Genomic DNA, 21,985 nt, shown 5'->3' with positions numbered 1-21,985 from the left:
TGTCTTGTCCTTTCACTATTCATTTCACTCTCAAACCGAGCACAACGATGGAAGAGAGTAGATAGATCGAACGTTTCATCAGAGCTTTGCGAGGGGTCATCCGAAAATTCTCTTCAGACCAGCCGACGGACTACTCTCCTTCCTTTCGAGATAAAAGTCAAGATACTTGCTATATCTGTCAGAAGAAAGGGCATTGGTCTTCAGAGTGTCCAGACCGTCAAAAAAGCAAAACAGGGGTTAAAAGAGACAAAAGTCAAGATACCTGTTATTACTGTCAAGAAAAAGGACATTGGTCTCCAGATTGTCCTAAGAAACAAGAGGAGAAAGAAGAAGAAAGGGATTATGGAGAGGAAGATGATGAAGAAGAAGAGAAAGAAAGTAGACAGGTGAAGAAAAAGAAACAGGAGAAGAAAAGAAGAAGGGAAGAAAGTGAAGAGGAAGAAGAGGAAAAGACTGTTAAAGTGAAAAAATTGAAAAAACAGAGAGAGAGTAAACAATGAGACAGAAGAAGTCTTATGAACTTTTTAAAGTGTTCTGTTGAGAATTGTGAATTGTGAATTGGATTGTAAATATTTATAAAATAATAAATTAGATATAAAGGTAAGTGTCTTTGGGTTTTGAATTTAAAATAAGAACCTACACTCACGCACTCATATACACAGACAGGTACTATAGGGGGTAAAAAGTTTTTTTTTGAGTTTGAATGGATGTTGGCAATTGAAAGTCTATCTCTTTTCGAGAGACGTGGGTGGCCCTGAAAAGGGCCTTTTTGGTGTAGGGGTGAGTTTAAGCAATCAACTTTAAATGTCTTAAGCCTTTGCCACAGCCAAGGCCTACTTCTGGACTGCGTACTGTTGATGATGATGATGATGATGATGATTTGGTTGAAATCACTAAGGGTGGTACGGTAGTCTTAGTCACAGGGTTGGAGTGTTTAACTCGGGAAGGTCGTATTCTCTTCGGTCGTAATAAAGAAGTCTGATACATTTGTTTCAGACTTCTTAACTCCGCTAAAATGTTTAACAGTACCGTGACCGTTTGATTTTCACACCCTTGTTTCTTTGCTGCTGCTGCTTCTTCTTCTTGTTTTTTTCTTACCTCTTCTTCTTGCTGTTGTTGCTGTAGGAGAAAAGCTTGTTCCGCTTCCTTTTGCTGTTGTATAAATTTCTCCAATTCTTCTTTCTGTCTCTGTCTAAAATTCTCCACTTGTGGTAATGAAGGAGACGAAGGTTCCGGAACAAATTCTTGCGAGGTAAGAAAATCCACAAAATCCCAATTTACCTCTTCTGAAAGTAAGTCCAGGTTCCCTTGAGTGGTCTCCACTGCTGGTGCACCCCAATTGGTCGTTTTCTGAGTTTCCGTCATGTTGAATAACTGTCGCATAGATTGACTGCACACAGGCGCTAGCGAATCTATATAGACCACGTGACGTCACAGACTACTCTCTTCCGATTGGACGATGGCTGACTGAATTTTGTAACGCGTGTTTGGATTGGTTAATGAACTCAATCCGTTTCAATCCTTCCTCTACCTATAAATAAGCGCAGTTCACTGCATTGATTCACCTGTTCTCGGCGCCTCAAGATGTGGACCACAGTCGAATCATCCACCTTTGTTTCTTCGATGATGTTCAGGACGGACATACTAATGTATGTCCGATCCAAGTGGACAGTTGTCCACAAGTCAGACACCAGTCTGTGGATACGAAGAATGTATGTGGAAAGACAAGGATGCCTCAAGAGGACTCTGATTTATGGCCCTGCAGTAAGACGCAGCTTGAGGACAAGAAGATGCCGCAGATGCCCTTTATGTTAAGGGCATATTAACATAAATCCAAAGGCCCTTTTCAGTGCCACCCACATTTCTCGAAAAGAGATAGACTTTCAATTGCCTACCCCTTTTTTTATTATTTTTTTTGTTTAAAAAAAAATAGAGACCCCTCCCTGTTTCAATTTTCGTATGTTCCCTTTTCATAGACCATCAGGTCGGGGCCATATTAAAATAGGGATCGACCCTGTTCCATTTTCCCTTGTCGCTCAACAGACCCAAGATTTTTTTTTCCATGTTCAAGTCCCCTTGAGGCTAGAGTGACCCAACACTTTTTCCCCATGTTCAATTCCCCTTGAGACTAGAGTGGCCCATGATTTTTTCCCATGTTAAATTTCCATTGAGGCTAGAGTTGCCCGGGGGGGGGGGGGGGGGTCTGTAATGCTAATTCCCATTGAGGCTAGGGTGCCCCACTTCACTACTCACAATAGTTATCTTTCTTTAGGCCCTGTTTTAAAAAAAGAACTATAGAATTAATCTAAAATAGTACAAGCTACAAGAACGTTTTCAGAAATCCTGAATAGGTCTCTGGAGAAGTGTCCCCATGATAAATAAACATTGTTATAACCAAATAAACCTCAGTGTTGCATCATAGGATGTTGCCTTTCGTTTGTACAAAAGCAAAACTCTTATACTTTACTTAATGTATCTCTCTCTAAGCACTACATTAACAACCAATATGTTATTGATCAGGGTATATATTCGTTACCAGCACATGTTGTTCTACTTGATAACTTTAAAGGCTGGAAAGATATCAACGAAAAATGGATGAAATTAGAAGATTTTCAATAGACAAGCTTCCACTTCTGAATGTTATGTCTTGTACACTATTCGAAGATCCCACCATCTGTAATCTATCACTTTTACTTAAATTCTTTTGGGAAGTTTGTGACGATATATGTGGCAGTCTTTTCCAAATACTTAAGAAATAACACTACCAACTTTCAAGGATTCACATGCTATTTAGTTATTTGCAATCGGATAAAGCGTTCTTTTGTGGTTGTCATTTCTTCATCTCAAATGTGTAAATATTGACGGCAGTTGTGCTAAGGTACCATATAAACAGTGTGTTTTAAAAGTTCTGAATATTTTGTTACAACTTTTTTGTTTCTTTGAGACTATCAATAAAATGATCCGCAGCTGCACGGATACCTGCAGATACATATGTATGACGTAACATAGGAAAATGACAGTGACGCATAACTGTCAGAGGAGAACCATTCGGCTACTGAGCAAAGAACATTTTGGAAAATCCGTGCGCTCTTAGTGTACGTTCCGATTGCTATTAAGGTCAACCTGGAAAAAGTTTACGGATGTAATTCTCTGTCATAATTCTCTGTCATATGATAGAATTTTGAGGAGGGGTCTTCTTTTTTTACGATGGTCGTAAATCTATTAAACATGACTCACTTCCTGGAAGACTGATGTCTGCCATTCTGGAGACGGAAGTTGCTGCTGTAAAGTGATAAGTTCTACTAACTGATAAAGTGGAAAACATGTACTTCTTGTCATGCAGTGTGCAATTCAGTGACTGATCATTTTTTCTAAGTATGTAGTTTACTTGCACAAGACCGTGAAAAGTTTTGGTCTGATATTATTGATAAATTTGCGGTGCATATGTTCATGCACTTAGATTCAATGTCCAATTCTTATTGATGAATAATCTTTTAGGATAGGTGACCGGTGATTTGTTAATTCTTTAAAGCAATGAACAACTTATGTATTTCTATCTCATATGTATTTTAACTGTCGCTTCCACGTGGAGAAAATATACGTCAAAAGTTTGACTGTATCAAAAAATGTTGAGCCTCTTGGAAACATCCGAGTACCTGGTTATTTACTAGTCAAAAGGACAATCTAACTTTGGTCTGTATGACAGTGTGTGACACCTATGCTGAAGTAGGATAATAAGTATATTTATTTCACCATATTGGTACCACTACACCTATAAGAAACAACAGCCTCGCAGTATATCCATAGAGATGCATACATGTGGGCGCCATTTATTAACTGCATTAGCTTGATGCAGTAAAAGAAATGAACTCTAAGCATTTTTAGTCAAATATTGACAGGCTCCTAACAACACGATGTATGAAATCTTCTGAAAATAGCACATGCTGTCTTTAGAGGGGGAGGCAGATTTTGATAAATATAGCTTTGGCAGACAGAGATTTGTATGGCCTCATGACTTTATATCAGTGAAGCCAGCTTCGAGATTGACATTCATGCAACAAATACATTTATGCAAACTAATTCAAGTAAAGAACAAAATTAAATAACTCCCAATGTCTCCAAAACATAGAAACCCGTTGTTTATGTTGTCAGTTTATCAATTATTTTAATTTTGGACTTTTTAATTGCATGCAAGTTAATACATGTTATGAACTGATTTATACTACATGTATTACATATTGGAGGATATAAAAGTACCACACATTGTGAATTTCATTTAGTTATCTCCCTTGCACCATACCTGACATTTCAAGAAACATGAACTCATATTACCAGTGGTTATGTATGAAAATAAAGACACAATTTAGTGTGAAATATTATATTAGCCCTAGGTCTTGATGCAATTGTAAGTACAACTTATTTAATATTTTGTCACAGTAAAGTTTGAAAGATTTTGAAATGGTTACATGGTTTGTGCTTGGTTCGTGTCTTTTGCAACTAACTGTTAATTTTAATGTCAGGTGTAGGTCCACTATAAATTATATGCATCAATATGATCTAAATGACTGACCCTTTTATTTCATGTAGGAATACACACGTTTTTCCCCGAAGTTTTGGTGCTTGCAAGAAATGTTAAAGTACAGGTGCCTTCGGACTGGCCTTGGACCCATGGGCCACTGCCTCCACATATTTGTCTAAGGTGAGGCATCTAACGTCCTTATCCCATTTTCCTCTCTGTTGTTGTTGTCTTTTTTTATTCCTTTATTATAAGCTAATTGTTCCTATTAGACGCACGCTATCCCCATGTGTTTACTCCATTTGAATTGCTAAAACTATTTTTTACCTTTGGCATTTAAAAAATATTTTATTCACAAAATTACACCCAAAATCCAAAATAATGTTTTGAAGCTTTGCTCTGCTATATTTGGTCACATACATGCTCGTTGCATGATTGTTTTCACATCGCAAAGGTGTGAAGCTATATATTTTTAGCAAAGAGGATGGGCATGCTAATTCTGTGCAAGGACTGGGGGTTAGTGACCTCATGTATCTACAGTCAATCTAAAGTATTGAATGTTTATACTTTATAATAAGATTGGGTCATATCCACCTGTTCTGAAGTTAAGTTCTGTGTCTACTAAACACATACAAGGTCCTTTATTTGTAGATGCATTCTCTGTTTGAAATAGGAGGGTGACAGATTAATTAGTACATTGACCCTTTGACCTAGTCATTACATAATATGAGATAATGTGATTTATCCCGTATCACCCTAGTGAACTTCAGTTAGTGTTGATATGAATATAACACAACCCATGGTTAAAACAATTCATTTTATTCCAAAAAATATAGTTTAGACGTAAAACACGAACATTAAAACAGCTGTTAGAAAAGCTCAATAACGTTTACATGCACATTAATAGAAAACATAGACTGGTACTTCGTAAACTTGTTTTTGTTACAAAGGAGACTTAGTACACTTGTTAATTGTACAGCCCTGAACTTATTATTGAGTAGAAAAAAAATTGATATTTTGGCTTTAGGCAGAACAGTGCATTGAGCAAACGTGAATGAGGTGGGGCGGGGTAGCGTAGTGTGAGGGAACATTGTATTCGGAAATAAATAAGACTAGTTGTGATTGATGCATTATGTAGGAGTTGTAGTTCTGCCAGGCTTAAAATGAAGTTGAGTCTCCTGGCAATATGTGAGATCATCTTAATCTATCTTTTGTATTTTTGCATGATTTTTTTTTTAAGTCCGAGACACGTAATTGAAAATATATCTCTTGTGACTGGACAACTCTTACCCCTGTTAAATTCCAGAAGAGTTATTTCTCTTAGATGCAACGGAGAAACCGGGAAAAACCCGAGAAGAACCGCCGACCTATGGGAGGCTAATGGCAGGTTCTCACATACCGACTATTGGCCAATCCTGAGACTGGAACCAACGCCGACAGATCTTTAGACGGCCGTGGTTGGAACAGACTGGCGCTTTAAAGCACTTGGCAACCCGGTGCCACGGTTCTGTCCTGGTCAGGTTGACAACCTAACATTGCTCTCTATGTCAGTGTGTGTGAGGCAGGACAAAAAATATATTTATTTCACCATATATTAGCATTGATATGGAAAAACAATTGGCACCGTGACACCTTAAGAATTGTACTTACATAATGTTCGCTAATTAAAAAGAAATGTAGGTATGGCGTGGTAATATTCAGAACTTTCTATATACACCTAGTATGTATCTGATGAGCCACCTCAGAAAAGCTGAATATACGCCATTAGACGGCCTTGTTTTACTGTCAGTAATATACATGGATAGAAAATACCTATATGTGCAGAATATTGAAGCGTAAACAATCAATAACCTCCAATGAAAGTGTGACGTTTGTCAAATATATTTTTAAAAATGTATTTCAATAATTAAACATTCGAATGGAGTAAAATAGCTATTTAAAGAAATATAAAATTAGGTAAAATGCTTTAGAATTAGTATGCACTAGCTACGCAAGTATTCTAAGCTCTACACTAACTTCTACGACAATTATCGTTTATTATTTGTTTCTAAATGTTAGCAATGTATAAAACGTGTGTTGTGATCGTCAGCGCATAAGTTAAGATCGGTAGCAGCAGCTTATTATTTCGTTTTTCCATTTTCTCTGTCAGATGTTATCTGGCATCTGTATTTCATTTTCCATTTTCTCTGTCAGATGTTATCTGGCATCTGTATTTCATTTTCCATTTTCTCTGTCAGATGTTATCTGGCATCTGTATTTCATTTTCCATTTTCTCGTTTCATTATTTTTAACATTTTCGCTTGTGTTTCTTTTTTCCCCACTATTTCCCCTATCAGTTGTATCTGCCATTTGTATTTCGCTTTTCCATTTCCACTCACTTGTCATCTTTCATTCGTGTTTAGTTTTTTCCATTTCCTCTCCAGTTTTTATGTTTGTTTTGTAACATTGTACAAATGGTTGCACATTTGTTTTGTGTAATTTCATTTAATGCTAAATGTCAAACGAAAGTTCTCTCAGTTCTGATAAGAATCCAATCTCCGCAATCCATATATCAGAACAATGGTAAATTTTTATTCTGTTCTCGTGGTGTAAAACTTCACTCCATGTCTACTAATATTTGTTAATTTTCTTGGAAGTCTATTTAACAGGGGTTTTGTTGACAAGGTAAAATTCTACACCGTAAATATTTGCTCAGGAGAAATGCATAATAGTCGTACTTCTAAAGTCTGTGTAACAGAAAGTTTAATGGACGCGTTAAAATTGTGAAAGGTAATTATTTGTTGACAAAATGCGCTTAGTTATTGTACCTTTTTTGAATAAAATATGATGTTAGCCTGATTGTAGTAACATATTTGTGATTGTCATTATTTCCTATTGTCATTAGCTTTTCACAGGCAGGCTAACAGTCTTTCAGTCCTTTTGGTTCTATATGTATTACGGTCCTCTAGGTTATATATGTATTACAGTCTTTTAGGTTAAATGTGTCTTAAAGTCTTTTAGGTTGTATGTCTTACAATCTTTTAGGTTTTATGCCTTACACTCTTTTAGGTTGTATGTCTTACACTCTTTTAGGTTGTATGTCTTATACTCTTTTAGGTTGTATGTCTTACACTCTTTAAGCTTGTATGTCTTACACTCTTTTACGTTGTATTTCTTACAATCTTTTAGGTTGCATGTCTTACACTCTTTTAGGTTGTATGTCTTACAATCTTTAAGGTTGTATGTTTTACACTCTCTTAGGTTGTATATGTATTACATTTTTTAGGATGTATATGCATGATTCGGTAGTCTCTGATGGAAATGTTATGAATGGCATAACATTTCAACTGGTATCTTTGCGTGAAAGAATTCATCATAACCCTTCCATTTCATAATTCATTTATTTATAGTTTATTATTTATGCCTTCAAATTTGTTAAAAGCTTGCCATATGCCATCTTGTGTGTTGTACACTGACGACCCTTATTAGTTATACATGCCCTCAACATTCTCTTCCTTTAGGTCTTACAATTAGTAAACAAATTGATAACCAAACACTGCTTGCTTGATTTTAAATATTTCCTCAGTAAAGTTAGGAAGGGAGCCCTTTGCAAAAGGTTGATTGTTATTTTAAATTTCTAACATTTTCACTTACTTATAACAGACATTCTGAATGCATGTAATGTTAAGAAACGGATAACATTGATCCATACACATAATGTTTGCTTCTTTGTCTGCTACAGATGAAGTGATATATGTTAATTTACAATGACTGTTATTGTATCCATCAGTTAACTCTGGTTCATCTCAAAGCTAAGGCCTGACATTTGAAATGAAAAATAAATGAAACTGACAGTATTTCCATTCTATTTAGTTCCAAATACCGCAGTTTCATTTCAGGGCTGTATTCGTATTTCGTGGACTCAGGTACACCCATTTTAACATTTCTAATACGAGCAGAACGAACTATGATGGAAATATCATATTGAACACTTCAATCTGTAAATATATGCAGAATTTACAATATCCAAGTATTTTTAAAGCACTCATAATATATAAGAGGTCTCGGCAAAATAGCTAACTAAAAGTTTGTTCACTTGTGCGCAATTCAAATATTAAAACACGTAGAAGACATCGAAATTAGAAACAACGGCTTTGTAGCATATACAGCAATAATGGATCTCTGTCTCTCTCTCTCTGTCTCTCTCTCTCTTTCTTTCTCTGTATATTTAAATATTTTTACCAAATAACATTTTTTAAACGTGTGTCGCTAAAATACGGTCTGTTCTTCAATTTCTTTGACAATATGCCCACCATTATTCTTAACTTCGTTTGTCTTCCTCTTACGGCATTTTCCACCGATAAGCTGTCGCAACTTAGACAGGAAGAAACAAAATGTGTGGATTAGTGGTACTGCCACAAAAACAACTCCTACTGCTACCCCAGAGCTTCTTCCGGATGAGTTCCAGTCTAATGGTGCATATATCACCCCTCCGCCTGCAGTCTGGTAGATGACACTAAAAATTATGTAAATAACGGCGAAAACCATTGGTTGGTAGACATGGTAAAGACGAATGGGCTTGGCCGTAATACATATACCAAAGACCACGAATACGGAATTGATCACGTGCTTGTTGATACTTGAATGGTCATTCTCTGAAATGGAAAACGAACTATATAAAAGTGTTTTTTTCTTCAGAACTACGGGAAATTTCCGTTATTGAATGTTTTGTGTAGCGTTAAATACACATGCAATAACAGTATTACTATGAAAAGTATAAAGTAATACAGTAAGTATACATTGATTCAATTGGGCTCAAATTTCAATGTTTAAAATGGAATAGAACTCCCAAAACTAATGGACACATACAATACAATAGCAAGTAAGTGAATCGTAGACTGTTATAGAAACGTCGGAAGGAAATGTGGTCGGAAGTGCTGCACTAATAAAATAGGACAGTATGATCTGAAATCTTTAATTTTCAAGAATATACGCTAAAATAGTTTTAAAATATTTTAAGACAGGGAAGAAGCATTGCTATAAAAAAAATCATTAAATTAAGTTTCTGTCTTCCAAGTTCTTTATTCAAAGGCTATTTTGGATGTTACTTCACACCAAGATAGTCTGAGTAAAATTTCTATCCAAAACACCATTTGTGTGATAATTTTCAGATATAAGTTAAAGTGTAGACAGATCATACTGACTAGCAAGTGTTGTTGAAAAATGCTCTGATCATACAGCAAACAAGAATGTCTCGAATCGATTTCGTCTAACATGGATTCGTTCTTCAACACAGTTTTTATGTAAAATATCGTCGGAGATTACATCTGAGACGAATACAAGGAGAAAAAGTCATAAATTTGTAAGGAAATAGACATATTAGCGACGCGTCTGTCGCAAAGGACCAAGCTCAGGCTTATTTGCTAAACAGGGACTTAAGAACTGAAACGTCAAGAGAATGGATAATTAAAGGACATATATATTATAATGAATTACTTGAAATAATCGAAATATGATTCATTCAAAGTCTCATCAAAAAGTACATCATAAACCTGGTTGAAATCCAATATTTCTTTGTAAAACAATGCTGCCGAAACCAAATTCAGGAGGATAAGTGATAGGGGTCAAAGATCTTGAAAATGATAACGTAGACTCTGGAAATGACACACAATTAAAGTCTCAGTTCAGTAAAGCTTCGTCCCAATCTCATCAATCTTTGGTATAAATGAATACTTCCCAAAACTAGGCTAAAAGGATAGGCAATCAGGAGACATAACTACTCTACTGGAACACGAACAAAACTCATTCAGTGTCTTATCTAAATAAAGCTGCACCAGGAAGACAGACAACCAGGTGGGTGTGTATGTGATGCTGTAGAAACCAAAGTCAGGAGGTTAGACAATCAGGGGTCATAACTCCCGAAAAGTCTTTCTTGGCAGACTAGCCATGAAACCAATTCAAGATTTATCAATATAAAGATGGAATGGAAATCTATTCAAAATTAAAATATGCTCCGTAAATTTTTACTGCAGAAAACAAAGTAGATGAGACAGCATGAGCTATAACTCCTGCAAATATTACGTAAAGCTAAATCGTATCCATTCAAATTATCATCAAAATAAAGCTACACACAATCCTTTATCAGAAAAGCAAAAATCTTTGGTACAGTAGTGATTGACAACCAATGCCATTAAGACAGGAAATCAGACGCAAAACTACCATAAACTATATCGTGTGGTGCTGAAAAAAATCGAAGTCAACTAGTTTATTAAACCTTCGCAGAGCTTTGTTGTGGAGACCACGATCAAGAACGCTGGAGGTTCCGGGGACATAACTCCTGAAAATTATGTGGCGTAATGTTGTAAATATAACTCATTCGAAGGTAAAATGATCTCATCAATTTAATGCCGTATTCTACATTTGGTTTAATTCCAGCAAACCTCCGTAACATTATAATGAGAAAATCATGATCAGGAAGATAGACAAAATCGGTGTTTATATATATATATATATATATATATATATATATATATATATATATATATATATATATATATATATATATATATATGGGGGTGAGTTTGTGGGTGGGTGTGCGAGAGAGATAGGTCATGTAAATATTAATGTGGAACGTTCGAAAATGTCGACTTGACTGACCCATCAACATACATCTGCATACCCAATTCGGTTAAAATCAAACTTTACTAAATGTTTTTGTAGTATGCGGGAAATGGACCTCACTGAAGATTTCGTCAAGATAAAACAATATACCAAATTTAGCTGAAATCCACCAAGCCTTGATAAAATTATGCTGTGGAAAACAAAATCAGGTGCATGAATAATAATGGGACACAACTCCTGTAAATATTGTTATGCAGCGCTGGAAATCAAAGTTGTTCAAGGTCACATGAATGTAAAGTTGCATGCAAAATTTCGTGCAAATCTAATGACCAAGTTAAAACAGCCGGGCAGACAATTAAAGTCATGAACCCTTATGTGAGGTCTTTCGAGATATCTTCCATAAAATGTTGCCTAGCAAATGTGTTCAAGTCCAACGACTTCCAGTAAAGTTATCTTGCAGAAATCAAACTGTTTACTGAGCACCAATCAACACGTAAAACGGAAGTACAGCACGATTACCATTGGGCTTTGATAAGCTAACTCAAACCATATTATGCTTTGAAAATCATCACAAAACATCATAACATGGGTTCGCATTCTTAAGTCGTTTTTCCTCCCAGAAGTCGCCAATCTCTACGCCCTTGGAACAGTTTGATTTCTAATACTACTAAGTAGAATTGACTGAACTGGTCTGTTCGTATGGATAAAATTATTGGAAACACATCCAGGTTGTGACTCTAATTATGTCTCCCTTTTTATGCTCAGTATACCAAATTATTTAAACATCTTTACAGGCAGAAATCTATTGCAAATGACATGTTTCGTAGTTTTACAGACTTTCTTACAAAAAGCACTTGGCCATTTTTTCTGTCACTCGCGCAAACTTACCACTGTTTATACATTGTGAGTGTAAATATGTGAGATGGTACTGGTTCTGTGTTTAACGGGAAAATTAATAAAGATATAGTCCTAAATGAGATTTGTTTGACACATCAAGGCACCTTTCGGTTGCAAAAATTGAGCATTATGTAGAGTCACACCATATACTTTTAGTAACTACAATTCTTTTATGTAAATGGTTCAGAGAAGAAAACATTTACTACTGTTCTTACAGAACTGGTACCTAACTAGCACGAGAGCTTTCGACCCTAAAGGAGTCTTTTTCAATTCACATACATATCATAAACAAGACTACTGTTCCAAAGAAATGTTAAGTTACAAAACTTTACTTCAATATTTCTACAGGAATAAAAACTTGAACTTTTTAATGTTTGAACTAGTTTATTCCAGCTTGATGCGGATGCTGAATTTTTTTTAAATACTTGCCAAGAAATCAATGAGCCCTATTGCCATCTGTTATTGTATGTAAATTTATGTGACCGCAAATTATATCCTGGATTTTTCATTGTTATATTAGTAATTATAGGCTATTGTGTGACTAATAAGCAAATTTAGAGAATTATTTAAAAGAAAATTTGTCGGCTGCTAAAAGATGATTTTATTTGTGCGTGGCTTCAATGTTCATAGGCAGCGTATCCAGTAAGATTCATTTTCTTTCCTGGTTTCGGAGTTCCATTTGGGGTTGTGAGCAATTGCGATCAGGGCTATACCACTGCAAATGTGGCCAAAGGAGGAGAAGTGTTCAGCCACTGGACTTATGTACAGCTTCTTTGTCATCCAATCCGATTTATGAAGATCGATCCTTTTGTGTAGCTTTTCAGTTTCTCTGGTATACTGAAGGCTACAGCTCTTATGTGTGATGACATTCTCTGTTTTGCAGGTTTTGTTGGAACTATGTATGTTCAGTTTTTCGCTATTCAAAGTGTAAGACTATGTGTTGGTATCTATTTATTTCATCACAGTAAACTAATTAAAACATAACAATTTCAATATTTTATCCCTGTAGGAACAGTAATGTTAAGTTCTGTAGCCTCAACGGTTTTTCTGGATTTTTTTGTTGTTGTTGTCTTCTCTCTGTTTTGTATTTGCTTTTTAAAAAGACTCAGTTACAGTTTAAAGCACTCAGGCTTGTTAGATACTAGTTTTGCACTGTTCGTTGTCAGTTTATTGCAATTACCTTAATCAGTCCCTGACATACGTGATCCCTTGTTGGATCCAGTGCACTTGAAAGGACTGTTATTCGCCATATTATATATATATATATATATATATATATATATATATATATATATATATATATATATATATATATATATAAAGAGAGAGAGAGAGACAGAGAGAGACAGAGAGAGAGATTTTGTGCAAAAAGAGACTGCTGCACATAACTCACTTGGAGGCAATAAAGTCCAATACATTAGTGTAACAAATATGGCTACAGTGTTGATGACGTTGTAAAGAATCCACAAAACTTTTAAATACCATGGTGTCTCTCTGCACTCACCTGCAGAAAACAGAAAGCAATACAACATGTATAATTATCACAAGTAAAGTATGATATGTCTAAGATAAGCTAATAACAAAATAAATGAAATTTAATGCTAATAGATCAAACTTGTCTAACTCGAAGACATTCTATAGTGTAAATTGCAGGTCTGATGCACAAAGTGCAATAAATATTACACGGTGACGGATAAAACGATGGCTCGGATTTGAATTCGCTCAAAGTCAATTTTAAATTATTGTCAACATGACGCGAAAGACTGCAATTGCAAATTCACAATTATAATAAATGGGAATTATATGTTTTGATTTCTGTTGGTCTGACCAGTGTTGCCTTTTAGCTTGGTCTGATCCGACGTGAAATGCATCTTTTAGCACAAGGACTTTACACATTGTGGATGGGTATGTTGAAACATTCGTGTTAGTCATTCAGCTCCTATGTAGTATTCATTTCCTTTCAGGCATTTCTGACTGACACACTTACAATATTTTTGTTCATTTAGAAATATATAAATTTTGATTATATAGCTCACTTAGCTAAAGGACTGTTCAGCATGGGACCTCTATCGCACCCCATCTAAGCAACCCTGACCGACTTTGGTGTAATGTATTGTATCTCACCAAGCCAGCTCTGAAAATAGATGCCTCCAGCAACAGGTCATAAGCAACGTTCCCTCTAAGCAAATGGCAGATGTGCGCGCTATGCGTAAGGCACTGAGCACAATTTTTAGATCATCATAAAACATCATTATAAATTGCAAAAAATAATGTTGGATTGAATATTTGGTAATTTTGATCTGCTACGAAGGAATGTCTGAGCAGCTTGCGCGGATGCGAGGGGGCGCAGCTTAGAGGGACACTGGTCATGAGAGGTGACAGTTCATTCAAAAATGGCGATGGAATAGGCCTATTTATTTACCAAACTGAGCACGTTCATGTGACGAGCGCAATATTTAGTAAGCGTGACACAAAAATCCATCAATAAAGTTAGGTGTAGTTACAAGGCTGTGACATATTATACAAATAATACTATCATACAGGTTAGAGAATTTGTAATTCGTACTCTGCGGAGATTCGAACCCAGGTCCGCGGGTAAACGTTTACCTGGGAATTTGGTTCGAATCTCCGTAGAGTACGAATTAAAAATGTCTAACCTGTATTTTATTATTATTTGTATTAAAATAATAATTCTGCCCACTATTATCAAGCATTCTTCTATAGAATCCAGGGATAGCACTTTCCTTTCTGTCTGTTATATATATATATATATATATATATATATATATATATATATATATATATATATATATATATATATATATATAATGTGTGCTGATCTCATCAAACTATGGAACTATTAAGGTTACAAAATTGTGAGGTATATTATTTTGGGTTGAAAGCAAAAATAAGGAAAATATTAACTAGTATTACGTGAACATAGTGAATGCTCAATACTTTCATCTTCAGATGCCGAACACACACACACACACACACATATATATATATATATATATTTGTGTGTACGTGCGTGTGTGTTTCTTTCCCCAATTCCATGGAAACCTGCGATACTATTTGCAGTCACAAGACAATTCGTTTCCGGTCTATGTGGGAAAGCAGAAACTCCTTGGAACACAGTGACTATTTAGTATACGTATCCTTTCAGATCCTGTCGACGATGATTTGCACATCATTTCACATTTCAGTTATGGAACATTCATTTCAATTTCTGTACCAAGAGAGTGCAATAATCGTTTGAATATAGCATCAGCTTTCATTAGTCCTACGTGTAAGACCTGACGCTGATATTATGTTGTGGGCGTCAGGGTCTTACAGCCTAACTAACGGCGCTGTGTAGTGTGTTTGACGTCGACTAACATCGTCACGAAAGTAAAATTTTCAGGTAAATTTCACACAACTGACAACTAAAATAGCGACGCTTTTCTACAAAGTAAAGTTATAATGTTTTAGTCAGACTTTACTTACTATGATGCCTTTTCTCTAATAAATTCAAATTCTCACAAAAGAAATGGACCCGTTTTCAAGTTTGTTTGGCCTACATTTCAGTTGGCTGGAAAGCGATGAAAGCCGAGAATGCCAAAATCGGGTTCATTCGAAATATTATTTTTTAACGAAACGAATAAAAAGTATATTATGTCTATTGGAACTATAAGCAACGGTTTATTTCGTTCAAGAAACAGATCCCCAACATGAACCTACTTGAACTTGCTTCGGCATACCTCGACTACCGTCGTATTGCAACAAATTCAAATGTATGTCCACGGAATGTGAAAATGCATCCATTTGCTTGTGTCATATTTTCATTCCACCAGGATAAAGACACCACAGTAAGTATATTAATTACACATAAATTAGTGGAAAAATGTCGATACAGGCTTCTAAGTGTGTGAGATGTTCCTGAAACTTTGATTACTCATTCCGATGTCAACGACACCGGAACACACTATACAAGGCCGTCATTTGGAAAGTAAGACATAGCACCTAAACAAAATCAAAATGTGCTGTCTTACTTGTAGGACTACAGCTTTCATTTGACCCCTCTCAATACAGAGAATGAAAATGAGGTTAAATATAAGTGAAATGTACGCAGATGAGAATTTTCCACACTACCTTTCACAATATCCGTTCTTCTACGAGCTATGACTATGGCACACACCATATCCAACGCAGACGTTATATCCAACAGAAGGTAGTCCCAGTTGCTAAGTAAAGTGAGCCACTTGGCACCTTGCCAGCCTCTGTATTCTAATAAAGTAGCATCAACCACTGTCGTCACCCAGAAGTAGGGAATCCATGGCACCAACCAGATCACATGACCTAACAGTGTTCCACACTGGAATATTGAAAGCAAGGAATATAATCAAATTAACTATTGTTGACTTTAACCAGCGGTTTAATGCCATGGGAACCGTTCCCATTACTATTTTGCGCGTTCCCTTACCTATGTATGCTCACCAACCCCACCAGCATCTCAGTAACATGCGTTACCTCGCTTCTTTATTGCGATCCTTTTGAGAAGCATGATCTATCATTACCTATATATTATAATGCCCGCTTATCTCTCAGCAGTGAGCAAACAACTCCGGGGGGGGGGGGGGGGGGGGGAGGATCATATCTTCTGATACATCCGTTTGTCCATCACTTTTGGCCACTTCAAGTTTCTAACACTGAGATGTCCAAAGGAAATCTTACTTCTCCATTATACGTCATAGTCGCGCATGCGTGATCAGGGTCAAGAGTTAAAATATGCGGTGTAGTGCTAAATAATAATAATAATAATAATAATAAGGACTTTGTATAGCGCCTAATCTTTAGAAGCTCTAAGCGCTTTACAACATTAGACAACACCTATAAGATAAGAAACATAATAATATTATTACAAAAACAAACAACATGAAATTAGAAAAACATTAAAAAATAAAAAACATGCTGAGAATCTTTCAGGTAGGAAGCATTATTAAGTCTTTAAGTTTGTTCTTGCAGTCGAAATAAGTGAGTTTTGAGAGCCTTCTTGAATGTGATCACTTTGTCTTTGTGTCTAAGTTCAGTGGGCAATTCATTCCACGTTGCTGGGCCCTGGTATGCAAAAGAACGCTGTCCATATGACTTTGTTTTCATAGTGGGAATAATGAGTATACGATTGTCAGAAGAGGAGCGTAAGTATCTTGCTCGTGTGTAGACATGGGTGAGGTCAGATAGGTATGTTGGACTAGAGTCCGACAGTGAAATGTAGCACACAGAACAAATTTTGTGTTTGATTCTGGATCGAATGGATAGCCAGTGTAGGGTACAGAGCAGCGGGGATGTGTGCTCTGATCGTGGTACTCTAAGTATGATCCGAGCAGCTGTGTTTTGAACTTTCTGAAGTTTCTGGAGCAGATATTGAGATGAACCAGACAGAATTGAGTTACAATAGTCCAGTCTTGAAAGTACTAATGAACACACAAGTGTTTTAGTGGCATCAACTGAAAGATATTTGCGAATTGAGGTGATGCGTCTCAGCTCAAGATATGCAGCCTTACATATGTTCATCACATGTTGGTGCAATGTGAGAGTACTGTCCAGAATAATAGATGTACCGACTTTTATTTTACCTGCGCGATTATCCACGTCATAACCATTCACCTTATGACGCACACATGTTTATTCCATCTACTAACATTTCTTTAATACCGCACTCGCCCTTTGATTTTATTTTTCTTAATTAAAACTGTTTGTGCTAATTGAACTAGGAGTGTTTTGAAATTTATAAAGTATGAAAGGATTAAACAACCCTCTGATAAAACACATGTATACGTGGTCATGTAGACGCATTTACTCAAGTTAAATTAAATTTGAATTATTTTTCTAACATTTATTACTATAGCTCATTCCACACATCATCGCGAATGCTATATGCGTCTGTTTATCATTGCCTTTTCCCCTGAGCATCTCGGAATGCTACTAAAATTACTTAATTCGTTTCGTGTACGAATGATCTAAACATAATGTATATTGATATACAGCGGAACACCATTCATTCGGTACATGTTGAAAATGGCTGGCGGTGTACAAGTAATCAGTCATATCCATCCTCAGTTCTGGAAGAGTTCATATTTAATACTGCACTGAAATCAAAAGTAGCTAATTGCAAAATGGCCGAATAAAGAAGCTGATCACTCCTTAATAAACAAATCGACTGTTCCACAGGCAATAGCAGCGTAGAAAAATTTGATCTAAATAGACCACCATGATGCAGCATATATTTAAAGATATGTGTTATGCTCAATGTCGGTGCGAACGGTGTCGAAACACTTCGTGCAAGAAACGAGTAAGTTACTTTAAGCAAAATTTATTGACGCTAACCTAAAATTTCACTGGGCTACAGACGTCGATATCATGTACGATGGTGTGAAATGTACTATAATATAGTTCAAGCCAAGTCTGTTTAATACTCACTGTTGAATGCTCTTCATGTGATTAAAGATCCTCCAGACCAAAATTATTGATCGCTACGGACTTTTACGATCTTGGCCAGGTACAGAATTCAGCCAAGTAAAACAAATGTCGGGTTTCCCATAACAAATAACAAGGTAGTACAATTCTCCCACATTCTCAGCATTCATTGTAACATTATAGCGCGCGACATTCATACCAGTTTGTACTTGATCACACTTTCGGTTAACCTTGTTCACAAATGTTCACATACATTACCTTTGATTTAGCCGCTCGTTTTTCTCGGGAGTGAACAATATGACCTTACATAGGAATATGGATGTATGAGGATCCAAATAAGGTAAACAATTACCGTTTAAAGTATGTGAAATCACATTCTAAAAAATACCACTGCCACGGAGTTGTATTAATCCATTTATTTATTAAATACATGTTCTCGGGTATCGTTCTATGTGTACGACGATACCTGATGGTATTTTATGTATATTGTACAAAGATTTCGAAATAGTGAGTTAGGTCCATCCTATGCCGCACGTGCAAAGTGCTTTCGATGGGAAGAACCGAATACTTTCAGCGCACATACGATGTATTGCGGCATCGTCTGTGTATAAATACCTCACCTAATGTCAAAATCTTTACATTACAGAACGTCTTATCAGTGAGCAGTCTACTTTAAGGACTTGCAAATCTTCAGATGTAGAGGTATGTGAGTTACTAATTTCTTGTGTATAAGTTATAACTATTGTATTACCACGTTTATTGTTGTACATTTTCTACATAGCTTCGGTTTACGTAGTATCATGCAAATATTTTCTATTCTTGTTTGTGTCTTAGCAAGAGATTTGAATTAGCAATATATAAAGCTGCATTTTTTAGAAAGGTTTAGTAGCGTAGGATTTTTGTCGGGCACGGTTAGGTTCACTTCTGAACTTTTGTATTGTTTTGTAATTATTGTGCCTATAATGTAATCTGTGTAGCTTACCGTACATGACGTCATTACGTTTTATCGTATATGCCCGTATCATGCATAGTACACAGTGTTATATGTATTTTCAGCGGACCATACTGATCGGAGTCGCAGCTGTATAGCTGATTGGAGTGATCATAGTTATCAGAGTTATCGGAGTCGACGTGGTACCATAGAAGTTGACAATAGCAGCTGTGAAGCTGAACCATAGCAGCCATAGAGCTGAATGAACAGTGTTGCTGGTCGAGTAGCAGGTGATCGGGCGTTGCTGACCGATATTGGTGGGTGCCGATCGCTTGATTGACCAACCTGGAATACTGACTGATTGACTAACCAGTGTGACTGGCAGCCAAGTGTGCTGGTGACGGAGTGTGTATCTCCATACATGAAATATCTTAGCCGTGTGCTAATGTTTCGGGTTTGTAATACCCAGTATGATTTTGGGACCGTAAAGATATTTTGTACATCTGTCCCTTTGTTTTCATAATTTTACTATTTGAGTGAATACATTTTTGCTATATGAGTAAAACACCACAGTTTTACTATTTGAGTAAACACATTCTTTCGTTGTGAAATCACTGCGAATCATCCACCCCTTGTCCTTGTACTGTGCAAGGTCATTTATTTGTATTTTCATTATTTAGTTAATGCGGATTATTTTAATTTATCCAATATTTGGATATTACACGCACGTATTAATAATAATTCTTTGTTTCATTCAAGTCATTCGTCATTTAACATTGTATTTGTATCACCATTAAAAGTGTTGTATAGTAAATCCGAAATCCCACCGGGTTATCTTGTTGCAACCACCTATTACTGAAATCGTACTGAACGCCTACATGACCCATATGAATAGCTTTATAACCTGTTATCGTGCCAGGTAAATACTTTGAAAGACCGGAGGTGAGGTACGATTCATAATGGACCTGCGACAGACTATGGTCAAGGATAGACAATAAAATTTACAACCGTTAGTGTCTCAAACATCATTTTCCACCAACCTCTGCGGGCTAAATAAGCGACTCTGCAACCTGGCGATCTACTATCCAATTTTGGATATTATCACCTCGCCAACCAACTCAAAGGTAGCGTCTGTATGTTATGAGAAACAAAATATTTCCAAACACGCGGCCGCATTACTATAGTATTCATGACTTACTGAGATGAATTAAATATATCTTCTAAAAGGAATTTTAACCTAACCACAATTGTTTAAGAAAAATGTGTCAGAATGTAATTTTGCAAAGCGTAAAATTGCCGATGCCTATTGAAGCGCTTCCGTTGTCAAATCGGAGTTGCGTATGTTTTGCACGTTGTAAAGCTCTTCATGTTTGGAGGAAAGTAATTCTTGACCGTAGTCCGCAATACCGTAATTCAGAAACAGAAGTGATTGATTTTGAAAAACACAGGAACTTGTGAAATTTGCCCCTGCAGACTTGGGTGTACAGATTATGCTCGATGTACCTTCTTGCACATGTCGTAAAAGGCGAGTGATATAGGCGCGTGACGAGTTGGCTCAATTGTGACCGAATGTGTGCATGTGTAGCTACATAATCGTTGTGTCTAGGAAATGGTCGTATACTTCGTAATGTATAGATGTATAGTCTAACAATTCTGAAGACAATAAAATAAACCGTGGCCAAAGTAGACTGAAAAAGAAAGCATCAACATGATCATTCTATATATATTTTCGGAATATAGCTGGGTTCAAGTCAGCATGCACTCGGCATCGTGGTTCCTATACTGTATCAAACAATGTAACAAAATCACCTGTACTGTATCAAACAATGTAACAAAATCACCTATACTGTATCAAACAATGTAACAAAATCACCTATACTGTATCAAACAATATAACATAACAAAATCACCTCTTTATTTTATGGCACTTTCTGCAAATTACGTTTATTGGTGTATGCATATTCAGCTTTTAATAATAGCGTCCATTGCATGTCAGCAGGAAATGAATTTGTAACAATAGGGAAGCAAGACTCTTGGAACAAAGAATACGATGACAACAAACACAATATTTTATGGTCGTCTCCATGAAACTTCTACCGGGTTTGATAAGCACTCCTAAGTTTTCTTTGAAAGCGATAGGGGATATACTAACTTAATTTCTTTTAGTACGATCAATTTTGCATTTTGTCATAGCAATGTGTGCATGTGTGCGTATGTGTGTGTTTTGTGTGTCTATGTGTGCGCGCGAGTGTGTGTGTGTGTGTGTGTGTGTGTGAGAGAGAGAGAGAGAGAGAGAGAGAGAGAGAGAGAAGTTATGAGTTAGTCCAAAACATTATATGCAATCAGTACGGGACCTCTTGGGATCAGTCCTTCGTTGTAATTATCTATAGATAACATGTAATTATATAGGGACAGCAGCATGAATAGTGCTCAAACGGATGACAACCTGACATGTTAAAGTACTTTGATTCAAGTATTGAATGCAGTTTACAATAGCAGCAGATAGGGTCAACTTCCTGGCAAGTCCATGTTTAACAAATAAAGCTTCCTACGAAAACGAAAAAAAAAAAAGATCAATAATGTCA

The 21,985-nt window shown here is 36.2% G+C and overlaps 1 protein-coding gene across 2 annotated transcripts in view; it reads right to left on the bottom strand.

The window, feature by feature from the left end:
• Window positions 1-5,319: 5,319 nt before the first annotated feature.
• LOC149787508 (protein rolling stone-like) overlaps window positions 5,320-21,985 on the bottom strand; it is a 30,168-nt gene continuing 13,502 nt past the window's right edge. The window contains exons 2-4 of one of the 2 annotated variants that reach the window (XM_089973627.1): window positions 16,145-16,367; window positions 13,407-13,517; window positions 5,320-9,150 (exon numbers count right to left, since the gene is read on the bottom strand). In XM_089973627.1, the coding sequence (XP_089829753.1) occupies window positions 8,765-9,150; window positions 13,407-13,517; window positions 16,145-16,367 (720 nt within the window). In that variant the 3' untranslated portion in view covers window positions 5,320-8,764. The remainder of the gene's footprint in view (window positions 9,151-13,406; window positions 13,518-16,144; window positions 16,368-21,985) is intronic. The other variant, XM_089973628.1, reaches the window with a different exon arrangement.

The sequence above is a fragment of the Sinohyriopsis cumingii genome, chromosome 11 (genome assembly GCF_028554795.1).
Source record: "Sinohyriopsis cumingii isolate HCF-2022 chromosome 11, ASM2855479v2, whole genome shotgun sequence".
Classification (NCBI taxonomy): Eukaryota; Metazoa; Mollusca; class Bivalvia; order Unionida; family Unionidae; genus Sinohyriopsis; species Sinohyriopsis cumingii.
This window is presented reverse-complemented; position numbering and strand designations above follow the sequence as displayed.